Source organism: Heptranchias perlo, chromosome 11 (genome assembly GCF_035084215.1).
Source record: "Heptranchias perlo isolate sHepPer1 chromosome 11, sHepPer1.hap1, whole genome shotgun sequence".
In the NCBI taxonomy this organism is placed as follows: Eukaryota; Metazoa; Chordata; class Chondrichthyes; order Hexanchiformes; family Hexanchidae; genus Heptranchias; species Heptranchias perlo.
In genome coordinates this window covers 3,956,841-3,971,772 of record NC_090335.1, presented here as the reverse complement: position 1 = coordinate 3,971,772, position 14,932 = coordinate 3,956,841, and the positions used below count along the sequence as shown (strand labels likewise).

The following is a 14,932-nucleotide window of genomic DNA, read 5'->3' as shown; positions in this document are numbered from 1 at the left end:
CTCTGGGATATGAGCTCGGTATAGATCTGTGTAATGTGGAAACATTGCAGAAAGATAGTCATGTTAGTCATTGTGCTCTGAATGTTGTGTCACTGATACACCCACAACAGCACTGAGATTATTTAATGACCATGACTCAAGGAAAGGCGAGAAAATGGCTGACTTCAGCCCATTGCAAAAAAGAAATGAAGTATTTTAAGGCTTGGAATGCTGTTTTTTTGGGGGCGAGCGGGAAAGCTTGTTCAAAGCACATAACTCTTGGCGAGTAGATTCCCAATCATCTGTTGGTTACTCTGGAGTGCTGGATCAAGCAAAGATCAGCTTACAGGAACACAAGAGGCGAGGTTGTCAGTACAGACCACTTGTCACACTGGAAACAGTATTCACAATGCAAATAATAAGGCCTGTTCCAGTAGCCCTCACTCTGCACAAAGTTAAATAAGACCATCTGAGACAAGCCCACATCTCAAGGGCTTCATACACTGTCACATCTTAAGTTACGTACAGGTGTCCCAATTCCTTCCTCTCACCACAGAGTCTCCAGTCTGGGAGTTACTGTTGGTGTACTTTCGAAGGGTTGTTTTTCTTAAATATTTATTCTCAGGATCCGGGTGACTGTGCCCATTCCTAGTTGCCCTTGAGAAGGTGGTGGTGAGCCGGCTTCTTGAACCGCTGCAGTCCGTGTGGTGAAGGTTCTCCCGCAGTGCTGTTAGGAAGGGAGTTCCAGGATTTTGACCCAGTGACGATGAAGGAACGGCGATATATTTCCAAGTCGGGATGGTGTGTGACTGGGAGGGGAACGTGCAGGTGGTGGTGTTCCCATGCACCTGCTGCCCTTGCCCTTCTGGGTGGCAGAGGTCGTAAGGTTTGGGAGGTGCTATCTATCGATGCTGGCATGTAATGACAGTACTGTCTCTTTTTCTCAGAGCCCCAATGCCTCACTTACGTTCAGTGTAAAGACTCGAGACAGAATCTTCTACATGGTCGCACCATCACCTGAGACGATGAGAATTTGGATGGATGTCATTGTGACAGGAGCTGAAGGTTATACTCAGTTCATGGTTTAAAGGAGGACTTCATATCATTGTAACCTCATTTTGCATGCAAAGTTTTTTTATATATATATGTGTATGAAACAAGAGTCTTTTGCTACAAAACATTGTCATAGCTTTATCTATGTTATCTTGAAGTTTGTGACAATCGTACACAGTTTTAAGTATTAAATTAGCAAATTATTTTAGATAAATTGGGGCAGGTTTCTGCCTTTAGTTCACCTGGTGCAGATGCTGGTATGCAAGAGGGTTCCTTATTCCCAGTGTTCAGGCCCAGGCATAAGAGGCCCTCACCAGGAACACTAAAGATGGAAAATTTACTTCAAAATGGACTGACTGATTTAAAAGGGCAGCCTTGTCTATTTTTGATACAGCATTAGATCATTAGCCTGTCTATTTTATACATAATAAGATCACGCTTATATATTTCAATTAATAATCCGCTTTTGCCACATGGGGATTTCCTCAGGGGTCCCCGATCGGGCGCCAAACCCCAGATTGATGGGTAAAAGGGGTTTCCGCCAAAGTTACAGCGGTCGATCGGGTGAAATTCCCAGTTTCTAAAACTACCAAGAGTCTCTGTGAGTACCACATCAGGTCAAGTTGGCGTTTTGTCCACTGAGAAAGCAAACACTTTATTTCTCAACCTTTTCTATTGATAGAACTGTGTTTCGTTTCAAAGTGATCAGCCAGTTTTCATGTCCCGTGGTGCATATTGAAATATTGCTGAATGAGGAGATGGGGTCTGGGTGTGTAAGGAGCCTTACACTAGGCATCTCGGAACACCTACTTCACAGAGTGTACTCCCTGGGGACTTGCACTGTTAAAATAAATGTCAGATGATGGGAGTAATCTTATATATTGACTGCCAGCACTCACACATACCTCACGGGTGGTGCACCCGCTGGCAGTGGCTGAGGTTTCTCACCGCCTCTGCGGGCTCAGAAAATTGGCACTAATACGTTAATAGTAATGTATAACGGAGGGAAATGGCTGCTTCAATCGAAACAGCCAAATTTGTTATCATGATCGGACTAATAGGATACCTGGTAACGTAAATTAAGGCCATTGTATTTAAATATATTGGAACATAAGAACAGGAGAAGGCCATTCAGCCCCTTGAACCTACCCCATTCCCCAAAAGCAGCAAAATCCTGCTTTAGAATTCATCCTTTTAAAAACTTGACCATAAACTGCTTGACATCATTAGGAGCATTTATCAAAACCATATGAATTTCTCGTCTGACCTCGTTATATCCAGTAGTTGTAACTGAAAATCTTAAACTAAACTGACTTTTGCTGGAAGATTCCAGAGGTCTGAAAAAGACAAAAAGTTTGGGATTTATTTCTGATCTTTATGTGTTTGTGGCCGAGATTGATCCTACATTTCGGAATCACTGGGTGTAGTCTCCCTCATTGATTCATCCTCCATGTCCTAAGGACATCTAGCAACGAGAATGGAGAGCACCACAGGACACTGTCCCTTTAAGAGCACCAAGCTTATCAGCCCCACATGATCTATATCCTTTCCCCAATTGCCTTTCATCTGCAGTTCCTTTTCTCCTCTCATTACCACCGTTCTCCATCCTGCTGCCTTTGCTTTAGAAAATGTTTTAGAATCCAGCTCCACCCATTTCCTCTCTCCGAAACCTACCCATTTCCAGTATTTCTTTTGGGTGCTTTCTTTGGCCCTGGCACAATGCTGTGGGACACAGTCATAACACCACTGAACACATCCTTGTGTTAAATCCCTCCATGGCCTTGTCCCTCCCTATCTCTGTAACCTCCCTGTGGGGAGTGGCACTCGGAGGGAGTGTGGCTCAGAGCACAGCACTGAACGCCCAACTCCCTACTGGGAATGCGGTATTACTGAATTTACCACAGGCGCTTTCTCATCAATCTGGAGAAACTCCTTTGGTGTTTTCTGGATCTTTCTACTAAGGGGAATGCGCATTTCAGATTTCCCATGTTCCTTATATTTCACTCATCCAGGCTCCAACCTCCATATTCTGAACAAATCTATCACCTGCTGTTAAGTTTTTCTTTTGCCTTCATCACTAATAACTATCAATGTGGTCTTCATGGAATCATAGAAGGTAATGGCACAGAAAGAGGCCATCCGGTCCATCGTGACCATGCCGGCTGAAGATGAGCTATCCAGCTTAATCCCACTTTCCAGCACTTGGTCCGTAGCCCTGTAGGTTACGGCACTTCAAATGCACATCCAGGTACTTTTTAAATGAGTTGAGGGTTTCTGCCTCTCCCACCCTTTCAGGCAGTGAGTTCCAGACCCCCACCACCCTCTGGGTGAAAACATTTCTCCTCAGCTCCCCTCTAATCCTTCTACCAATTACTTTAAACCTATGCCCCCTGGTCACTAACCCCTCTGCTAAGGGAAATAGGTCCTCCCTATCCACTCTATCTAGGCCCCTCATAATTTTATACACCTCAATTAAATCTCCCCCCAGTCTCCTCTGTTCCAATGAAAACAACCCCAACTATCCAATCTTTCCTCATAGCTAAAATTCTCCAGTCCTGGCAACATCCTCGTAAATCTCCTCTGTACCCTCTCTAGTGCAATCACATCTTTCCTGTAATGTGGTGACCAGAACTGTACACAGTACTCAAGCTGTGGCCTAACTAGTGTTTTATACAGTTCCAGCATAACCTTCCTGCTCTTATATTCTGTGCCTCGGCTAATAAAGGAAAGTATCCCGAATGCCTTTTCAACCAATGGACATGCACTCCAAGATCCCTCACTTCCTCTACACCTCTCAGTATCCTCCCATTTATTGTGTATTCCCTTGCCTTGTTTGCTCTCCCTAAATGCATTACCTCACACTTCTCCAGATTGAATTCCATTTGCCACTTTTCTGCCCACCTGACCAGTCCATTGATATCTTCCTCCAGTCTACAGCTTTCCTCCTCACTATCAACCACACGGCCAATTTTTGTATCATCTGCAAACTTCTTAATCATGCCCCTTACATCTAGGTCTAAATCATTAACATATCCCACAAAAATCAAGGGACCCAGTACTGAGCCCTGTGGAACCCCACTGGAAACAGCCTTCCAGTCACAAAAACACCCGTTGACCATTACCCTTTGCTTCCTGCCACTGAGCCAATTTTGGATCCAACTTGCCACTTTCCCTTGGATTCCACGGGCTTTTACTTTTTTGACCAATCTGCCAAAAGCCTTGCTAAAATCCATGTAGACTACATCAAACGCGCTACCCTCATCAACCCTCCTTGTTACCTCCTCAAAAAAATTCAATCAGGTTAGTCAGACACGACCTTCCCTTAATAAATCCATGCTGACTGTCCTTGATAAACCCATGCCTTTCTAAATGAAGATTTATACAGTCTTCATGCATCCTTCTCACTCAAGGCTCCCTCCCTCCCTCCCTTCCTCCTTCCTCTCCACCACTGGAGTTCAATGTTAGATTTGTACCTAAATTCCTATTGTCTCCTTCTGTCTCTTTATTGTTACGCCTGTAAAAAAAGCAAGACTTGAGGGGAGAAGGGCCAATTAGGCAACACAGATCTTTGGGACTTGGTGAGTTCAGGATATTTAAATAGACTTTGTACAAAGGAGGAAAGCACTTAAGATGGGAAATCTTACTTTTACTGTCTCATCCTATTCTTGTATAATGGCCAAAGATTTGCGATTGGGTCACAGTGTCAGGGAGATTTTATTTTATCGTCGAGTTATATAACAAACTGTAATTATATCACAATCAGCTTACAGTGGCTGCTGTTATCAGATTATTTGGTTGATCAGCTGCCCCTACGTACATGCATCTAAGTTCATTATTTATTCTGTATTATTTTAAAAGTACATTTAAGGATTACAAATATATAAGGAATTTTGTATGTTACACAATTTGGATTATTTTCCTATTTGAAATGTCTTTGTTATACAGTTATATCTTATAAGGATCCTCTAAGATTGAATAAAAAATGAATTATCTCCTTTTCTTAGTTATCATTTTGTTCAGTTAAGGATCAGAAAGTGCGGTAAAACATGCTGCTTCAAGTGATATTAAATTTATTTTTTATTATTCATTCTCGGCGAGGCCGGCATTTATTGCCCATCCCTCGTTACCTTGAGAAGGTGGTGGTGAGCCGCCTTCTTGAACCGCTGCAGTCCGTGTGGTGAAGGTTCTCCCACAGTCCTGTTAGGAAGGGAGTTGCAGGATTTTGACCCAGCGATGATGAAGGAACGGCGATACATTTCCAAGTCGGGATGGTGTGTGACTTGGAGGGGGACGTGCAGGCGGTGTTGTTCCCATGCGCCTGCTGCTCTTGTCCTTCTAGGTGGTAGAGGTCGCGGGTTTGGGAGGTGCTGTCGAAGAAGCCTTGGCAAGTTGCTGCAGTGCATCCTGTGGATGGTCCACACTGCAGCCACGGTCAGTGTTGGGGGGAGTGGATGTTGAGTGCAGTGCTGTTAAATCCAGATATCTAAGTTCTTTGCAGCACTAGTATATTGCTACATAGGAACGGGCCTAGGATGGCCACACATATATTGTAGGCCATTCTGCCCCTCGAGCCTGTTCCACCACTCAGCTAGATCATGGCTGATCTGTACCTCAACTCCATTTACCCGTCTTTGTTCCATGTCCCTCGATACCCTTACCTAACAAAAATCTATCAATCTCGGTCTTCAAAATTTCAATTGATCCCCAGCATCAACAGCCTTCTGGGGGAGAGAGTTCCAGATTCCCACTCCCCTTTGTGTGAAGAGGTGCTTCCCAACATCACCCCTGAGTGGCCCAGCTCTAATTTTAAGTTTATACCCCCTTGTTCTGGACTCTCCCACCAGAGGAAATAGTTTCTCTCCAGCTACTCTATCAAATCCTTTAATCATCTTAAACACCTCAATTAGATCACCACTTCAACCTTCTAAATTCAAGGGAATACAGGCCAAGTTTATACAACACATCCTCATAACCTAACCCTGTATGCCATTTTGGTTTTACAAATTTTTAAAAAATCGTTCTTGCTGTCATGTGGCAGGATTGTGGAATGTGGTGGAAGTGTGGCAGGTAACAGTAATCGAGGGGCTGGGATTATAACATACTCCTGCCATAGCACTTTGTTTATAGCAAAATACAGGAAAGTACACACTACATATATTGTAAAGTGAACATAATGTATATTAGAAAGCTCACACTACATATATTGGAAAGTACACACCATGTATATTAGAAAGTGCACATTACATATACTGTAAAGTATACACTATATTATAAAGTACACACTAAATATACTGTAAAGTACACACCATGTATATTATAAAGTACACACTAAATATACTGCAAAGTACACACCATGTACATATTGAAGTACAGATTATGTATATTGTAAAGTACACACCATGTATATATTGAAGTACAGATTATGTATATTGTAAAGTACACACTAAGGGGTGCATTGCTCTGTGTTTCTCCCAATCTGCTGCTGTAACTTCAATGGAGGTTGGGCAGAAACTCCACGTACGCAAAGTTCTGTCTCACAGCAGAAGTCCTGAGGAGACTCGTGCCCTCCGTATATTATGAGGTACACACAACGTTCATTATAAAGCCACAGACAGTGCTGTCTGCTATGTGCTCATTCCTAGTTATTATTTCTTGTTTAACCTAGTTCCATTAATATTTATTATTAATAGTTTAGAGACTAGCTTTGTGAGCGATGTAAAGGTTCTGGCGATCTGAGGGAATTTAAACCATATTGACTGGTTTCTTCTCACTTCCCCCGGTTATACCAGTCAAGGGGTTATGCTGTTATTTGCTGCTTTATACAGTTCTTCAGCAAGCTCCTCCAGTCTCTCCCTGAACTCTAAATTCTGGTATAATCCTTTGGGAATGTTCGTCATTCCGAAAAGTAGGCCGTAGAGGCAGCCAGCAATTGACCCAGTGGCTGCACTCTCACCTGTTGATATAAAGTAAGAGGCTTGGTTAAGTCTTTGTTCTCAGCCGGTTTTGAAGTGTTGTGCTGGCAAACATGGCAGCCAATTTGTGCACAGGAAGATGCCACAAACAGCGGATAATCTGTTTTGATGGCGTTGGTTAAGTGAGGTATGTTGGCCAATGATATGGATTGTACTTGGATATTGTTAATTAAGCACTGGTGGGCCCTCTGATGGGAAGAAGCATCTTGTAGATATTACACACCAGGGTCTCCTTTCATATTGAATGTTATATCCAGAGAGAATGTTGCAGACTGTCTGAAATAAAAGCAGCCATTACATTACCACACCAACTGAAGGTTTATTGGGCATAACAGTCAACGCCAGGAGAACACCTGAACAGGTAAACGGGACCTCAGTTTTATATTTCATCTGGTCAGACCCCATCGGGAGATACTGGGTTCAGTTCTGGGCACCGCACCTCAGGAAGGATATATTGGCCTTGGAGGGGGTGCAGTGCAGATTCACCAGAATGATACCGGGCTAAAAGGGTTAAATTATGAGGACAGGTTGCATAGACCAAGCCTGTATTCCCTTGAGTTTAGATGTTTGAGGGGTGATCTAATTGAGGTGTTTAAAATGATAAAGGAATTTGATAGGGTAGATAGAGAGAAACTATTCCCCCTGGTGAGGGGAGTCCAGAACAAGGGGGCATAACCTTAAAATTAGAGCTAGGCCGTTCAGAAGGAAAATTAGGAAGCATTTCTTCACACAAAGGGGTGTGGAAATCTGGAACTCTCTCCCCCCCCCACCCCAAAAGACTGTGGATGCTGGGGGTCAATTGAAAATTTCAAGACTGAGAGTGATAGACTTTTGTTGGGTAAGGGTATCGAGCGATATGGAGCAAAGGTGGGTAGATGGAGTTGAGGTACAGATCAGCCAGGATCTAATTGAATGGTGGAGCAGGCTCTATGGCATCAGAATGATTTGCATTAAAAATGTAAAAACTTCCTCGATTGTACTTTCTTAAACGTTCCGTGCCTAATGAGCATAAATGATAATTTGATAGCTTCAAACTTTAATTTTGATACATAAAGAGGACGGTAAAGAAGGAGTATGGTGTAAGTTTGACATTTTCCTTGGTGAACCTGCTATCAGTGATTTCAGTGTACAAAGGCTAAGTGGGCCATTACTATTAAAACAGTGTGGAGAGGAATTTCATTTAATTATTCGTACAGTGAGATCACCAAAGTTAACTTCTGTCCTTCAGTCTGAGAGGTTCAATGCTGATTTGATTAAATGCCTATTATAATGGGAATCTCAATTCAAATAATTGCATGGAAGCCACTTACCTCCATGAAATATGGCGTGATTACACAGCTCTGTCCAGTGACTGCCAGCAGAGAGGAGAGCATCGTAGGCAATCATTGGAGCATCATGTCCTCTCCTCCCACCCACACCTTCTGAGCTCCATTCCTTGTACACCTTTGATGGATTAATTTGACTGCATATTATTCTTTTGACTAAGATTCATAATTTATATAATTTATTATTCACCTCAGTCCTTCCCAGTGGCACCAAATATATTATATTTTTGTCTGTTACACATTAGTTCTCAATTCAAATTATCCCAGATCACAAACCAAACCAACCAATCCCCACACTCTCAGATCACAGGTCAAACCAACCAATCCCCACACTCTCAGATCACAGGTCAAACCAACCAATCCCCACAATCACAGATCAAACCAACCAATCCCCACACTCCCAGATCACAGACCAAACCAACCAGTCCCCACACTCCCAGATCACAGACCAAACCAACCAATCCCCACACTCCCAGATCACAGACCAAACCAACCAGTCCCCACACTCCCAGATCACAGACCAAACCAACCAGTCCCCACACTCCCAGATCACAGACCAAACCAACCAATCCCCACACTCTCAGATCACAGGTCAAACCAACCAATCCCCACAATCACAGATCAAACCAACCAATCCCCACACTCCCAGATCACAGACCAAACCAACCAATCCCCACACTCTCAGATCACAGGTCAAACCAACCAATCCCCACACTCCCAGATCACAGATCAAACCAACCAATCCCCACACTCCCAGGTCACAGAACAAACCAACCAATCCCCACACTCCCAGATCACAGACCAAACCAACCAATCCCCACACTCCCAGATCACAGACCAAACCAACCAATCCCCACACTCCCAGATCACAGACCAAACCAACCAATCCCCACACTCCCAGATCACAGACCAAACCAACCAATCCCCACACTCCCAGATCACAGACCAAACCAACCAATCCCCACACTCCCAGATCACAGACCAAACCAACCAATCCCCACACTCCCAGATCACAGACCAAACCAACCAATCCCCACACTCCCAGGTCACAGAAAAAACCAACCAATCCCCACACTCCCAGGTCACAGATCAAACCAACCAATCCCCACACTCCCAGATCACAGACCAAACCAACCAATCCCCACACTCCCAGATCACAGACCAAACCAACCAATCTCCACACTCCCAGATCACAGACCAAACCAACCAATCCCCACACTCCCAGATCACAGATCAAACCAACCAATCCCCACACTCCCAGGTCACAGACCAAACCAACCAATCCCCACACTCCCAGATCACAGACCAAACCAACCAATCCCCACACTCCCAGATCACAGACCAAACCAACCAATCCCCACACTCCCAGATCACAGATCAAACCAACCAATCCCCACACTCCCAGGTCACAGACCAAACCAACCAATCCCCACACTCCCAGATCACAGACCAAACCAACCAATCACCACACTCCCAGATCACAGATCAAACCAACCAATCCCCACACTCCCAGGTCACAGACCAAACCAACCAATCCCCACACTCCCAGGTCACAGACCAAACCAACCAATCCCCACACTCCCAGGTCACAGACCAAACCAACCAATCCCCACACTCCCAGGTCACAGATCAAACCAACCAATCCCCACACTCCCAGATCACAGACCAAACCAACCAATCCCCACACTCCCAGATCACAGACCAAACCAACCAATCCCCACACTCCCAGATCACAGACCAAACCAACCAATCACCACACTCCCAGATCACAGATCAAAGCAACCAATCCCCACACTCCCAGGTCACAGACCAAACCAACCAATCCCACATTCCCAGATCACAGATCAAACCAACCAATCCCCACACTCCCAGATCACAGACCAAACCAACCAATCCCCACACTCCCAGATCACAGACCAAACCAACCAATCCCCACACTCCCAGATCACAGACCAAACCAACCAATCCCCACACTCCCAGATCACAGATCAAACCAACCAATCCCCACACTCCCAGATCACAGACCAAACCAACCAATCCCCACACTCCCAGATCACAGACCAAACCAACCAATCCCCACACTCCCAGATCACAGACCAAACCAACCAATCCCCACACTCCCAGATCACAGATCAAACCAACCAATCCCCACACTCCCAGATCACAGACCAAACCAACCAATCCCCACACTCCCAGATCACAGATCAAACCAACCAATCCCCACACTCCCAGATCACAGACCAAACCAACCAATCCCACACTCCCAGATCACAGACCAAACCAACCAATCCCCACACTCCCAGATCACAGATCAAACCAACCAATCCCCACACTCCCAGATCACAGACCAAACCAACCAATCCCACACTCCCAGATCACAGACCAAACCAACCAATCCCCACACTCCCAGATCACAGATCAAACCAACCAATCCCACATTCCCAGAGCTATGCTGGTAAACTTCCTACATGTACAGATGTGTAAACTGATTGCATAATCAGAGATGGGAAGGGATAGTTTCTTGGCTGTGTCACTGCCTCTCTGAATACAAAGACCTTAATGTGCGTTAAATGCTGGTCCACCACAATCCAGGATTATCCTTCTCTAGACCCCTGAGACCAGCATCTCCAGCAGTACCCAACCAGACTGAGTGGGCAATCACAGGCAAGGTAACCATGATCCAAAATAGTAGGCAGTAAGCCCACACTTTCCCAAGCTGCCCTGCTGGTGCGTAGAGCTGCCCTGCTGGTGGGTATAGCTGCCCTGCTGGTGGGTATAGCTGCCCTGCTGGTGGGTAGAGCTGCCCTGCTGGTGGGTATAGCTGCCCGGCTGGTGGGTATAGCTGCCCTGCTGGTGCGTAGAGCTGCCCTGCTGGTGGGTATAGCTGCCCGGCTGGTGGGTATAGCTGCCCTGCTGGTGCGTAGAGCTGCCCTGCTGGTGCGTAGAGCTGCCCTGCTGGTGGGTAGAGCTGCCCTGCTGGTGGGTAGAGCTGCCCTGCTGGTGGGTATAGCTGCCCTGCTGGTGGGTATAGCTGCCCTGCTGGTGCGTAGAGCTGCCCTGCTGGTGGGTAGAGCTGCCCTGCTGGTGGGTAGAGCTGCCCTGCTGGTGGGTATAGCTGCCCTGCTGGTGCGTAGAGCTGCCCTGCTGGTGGGTAGAGCTGCCCTGCTGGTGCGTAGAGCTGCCCTGCTGGTGGGTAGAGCTGCCCTGCTGGTGGGTATAGCTGCCCTGCTGGTGCGTAGAGCTGCCCTGCTGGTGGGTCGAGCTGCCCGCTGTGAGCAGCCGCACAAGTGAAATCCGCCCCGTAGAGTTTCAAAAACGAGCAGCTTGAATTCAGAATTTTGAAGTGGCTGCACGAACCTGATCTCTTGTCTCTGCGTCGTACCGGTCAGGGAATGTTGGTGAGTTCTGCCCTTCCTCTACAATTCCTCTTTCTTTCAAATACGACTGCCATTTGGTTTCGAAATAAAACCAATTTTCTTGGTACTCTGAGGAAAAAGTTGGATTTTATTGAGTCCATTCTCACAAACAATCTCAGGACCCAACTCAACTATTAAACAAAGACAATTCTTTTTCTTGCTCTATTTTATTTTCTTGATTACTCCTCGACATAAGTTGGAGATCTATCCCAGGTCTCCCCTAGTGAGAACTGGGGCAGGAGATCTATCCTGGGCCTCCCCTAGTGGGAGCTGGGGCAGGAGATCTATCCTGGGCCTCCCCTAGTGGGAGCTGGGGCAGGAGATCTATCCTGGGCCTCCCCTAGTGGGAGCTGGGGCAGGAGATCTATCCCAGGCCTCCCCTAGTGGGAGCTGGGGCAGGAGATCTATCCTGGGCCTCCCCTAGTGGGAGCTGGAGTTGGAGATCTATCCCAGGCCTCCCCTAGTGGGAGCTGGAGTTGGAGATCTATCCCAGGCCTCCCCTAGTGGGAGCTGGGGCAGGAGATCTATCCCAGGCCTCCCCTAGTGGGAGCTGGGGCAGGAGATCTATCCTGGGCCTCCTCTAGTAGGAGCTGGAGTGGGAGATCTATCCTGGGCCTCCTCTAGTGGGAGCTGGGGCAGGAGATCTATCCTGGGCCTCTCCTAGTGGGAGCTGGAGTGGGAGATCTATCCCAGGCCTCCCCGAGTGGGAGCTGGAGTTGGAGATCTATCCCAGGCCTCCCCGAGTGGGAGCTGGAGTTGGAGATCTATCCCAGGCCTCCTCTAGTGGGAGCTGGAGTGGGAGATCTATCCCAGGCCTCCCCGAGTGGGAGCTGGAGTTGGAGATCTATCCCAGGCCTCCCCGAGTGGGAGCTGGAGTTGGAGATCTATCCCAGGCCTCCCCGAGTGGAAGCTGGGGCAGGAGATCTATCCCAGGCCTCCCCGAGTGGGAGCTGGAGTTGGAGATCTATCCCAGGCCTCCCCTAGTGGGAGCTGGAGTGGGAGATCTATCCCAGGCCTCCCCGAGTGGGAGCTGGAGTTGGAGATCTATCCCAGGCCTCCCCTAGTGGGAGCTGGAGTGGGAGATCTATCCCAGGCCTCCCCTAGTGGGAGCTGGAGTTGGAGATCTATCCCAGGCCTCCCCGAGTGGAAGCTGGGGCAGGAGATCTATCCCAGGCCTCCCCGAGTGGGAGCTGGAGTTGGAGATCTATCCCAGGCCTCCCCTAGTGGGAGCTGGAGTGGGAGATCTATCCCAGGCCTCCCCGAGTGGGAGCTGGAGTTGGAGATCTATCCCAGGCCTCCCCTAGTGGGAGCTGGAGTGGGAGATCTATCCCAGGCCTCCCCTAGTGGGAGCTGGAGTGGGAGATCTATCCCAGGCCTCCCCGAGTGGGAGCTGGAGTGGGAGATCTATCCCAGGCCTCCCCTAGTGGGAGCTGGAGTGGGAGATCTATCCCAGGCCTCCCCTAGTGGGAGCTGGAGTTGGAGATCTATCCCAGGCCTCCCCTAGTGGGAGCTGGAGTGGGAGATCTATCCCAGGCCTCCCCTAGTGGGAGCTGGAGTGGGAGATCTATCCCAGGCCTCCCCTAGTGGGAGCTGGGGCAGGAGATCTATCCTGGGCCTCCTCTAGTAGGAGCTGGAGTGGGAGATCTATCCCAGGCCTCCCCTAGTGGGAGCTCAGGTGGGAGATCTATCCTGGGCCTCTCCTAGTGAGAACTGGGGCAGGAGATCTATCATGGGCCTCCCCTAGTGGGAGCTGGGGTGGGAGATCTATCCTGGGCCTCCCCTAGTGAGAACTGGGGCAGGAGATCTACCCTGGGCCTCCTCTAGTGAGGGCTGGGGCAGGAGATCTATCCTGGGCTCCCATTGCTCAAGGACTGACTGTTACAAGATCCATGAGACCACTCTCTGACAACTGGGTCTTCAGTTTTTTTCTCTTTCCCTTTGGGGTAACATAGAAACATATAGAAACATAGAAAATAGGAGCAAGAGTAGGCCATTGGGCCCTTCGGGCCTGCTCCACCATTCAAAATGATCATGGCTGATCATCTAACTCAGTACCCTGTTCCCGCTTTTTCCCCATATCCCTTGATCCCTTTAGCATTAAGAAATATATCTATCTCCTTCTTGAATATATTTAATGACTTGGCCTCCACTGCCTTCTGTGGTAGAGAATTCCACAGGTTCACCACCCTCTGAGTGAAGAAATTTCTCCTCATCTCGGTTCTAAATGGCATACCCCGTATCCTGAGACTGTGACCCCTGGTTCTGGACTCCCCAGCCATCGGGAACATCCTCCCTGCATCTAGTCTGTCTAATCCTGTTAGAATTTTGTATGTTTCGATGAGATCACCTCTCATTCTTCTAAACTCTCGTGAATATAGGCCTAGTCGACCCAATCTCTCCTCATACGTCAGTCCTGCCATCCCAGGAATCAGTCTGGTAAACCTTCGTTGCACTCCCTCCATGGCAAGGACATCCTTCCTCAGATAAGGAGACCAAAACTGTACACAATACTCCAGGTGTGGTCTCACCAAGGCCCTGTATAACTGCAGTAAGACATCCCTGCTCCTGTACTCAAATCCTCTTGCAATGAAGGCCAACATACCATTCGCCTTCCTAACTGCTTGCTGCACCTGAATGCTCGCTTTCAGCGACTGGTGTACAAGGACACCCAGGTCTCGTTGCACCTCCCCTTTTCCCAATCTATCACCATTCAGATAATAATCTGCCTTTCTGTTTTTATAATCAAAGTGGACAACCTCACATTTATCCACGTTATACTGCATCTGCCATGTTCTTGCCCACTCACCCAACTTGTCTAAATCACATTGGAGCCTCTTTGCATCCTCCTCACAGCTCACATTCCACCCCAGCTTTGTGTCGTCTGCAAACTTGGAAATGTTACATTTAGTTCCCTCATCCAAATCATTGATATATATTGTGAATAGCTGGGGCCCAAGCACTGATCCCTGCGGTACCCCACTAATCACTGCCTGCCACCCGGAAAAAGACCTGTTTATTCCTACTCTCTGTTTCCTGTCTGTCAACCAATTCTCAATCCATGCCAGTATATTCCCCCCAATCCCATGTGCTTTAATTTTGCACGCTAACCTCTTGTGTGGGACCTTATCAAAAGCCTTCTGAAAATCCAAGTACACCACATCCATTGGTTCCCCCTTATCTATTCTAC

The 14,932-nt window shown here is 47.4% G+C and overlaps 2 protein-coding genes across 7 annotated transcripts in view; one reads left to right on the top strand and one right to left on the bottom strand.

Annotated features, from left to right (window-relative positions):
• LOC137327055 (pleckstrin homology-like domain family B member 1) overlaps window positions 1–5,024 on the top strand; it is a 326,545-nt gene extending 321,521 nt beyond the window's left edge. For all 6 annotated transcript variants that reach the window (XM_067992448.1, XM_067992446.1, XM_067992447.1 and 3 more), the window contains one exon: window positions 927–5,024. In XM_067992448.1, the coding sequence (XP_067848549.1) occupies window positions 927–1,067 (141 nt within the window). In that variant the 3' untranslated portion in view covers window positions 1,068–5,024. The remainder of the gene's footprint in view (window positions 1–926) is intronic.
• Window positions 5,025–6,189: 1,165 nt separating this feature from the next.
• Window positions 6,190–14,932, bottom strand: part of adprhl1 (ADP-ribosylhydrolase like 1) — a 36,009-nt gene continuing 27,266 nt past the window's right edge. Inside the window, exons 5-7 of the mRNA XM_067992445.1 lie at window positions 11,687–11,814; window positions 8,315–8,447; window positions 6,190–6,985 (exon numbers count right to left, since the gene is read on the bottom strand). Of these exons, the coding sequence (XP_067848546.1) occupies window positions 6,822–6,985; window positions 8,315–8,447; window positions 11,687–11,814 (425 nt within the window). The 3' untranslated portion in view covers window positions 6,190–6,821. The remainder of the gene's footprint in view (window positions 6,986–8,314; window positions 8,448–11,686; window positions 11,815–14,932) is intronic.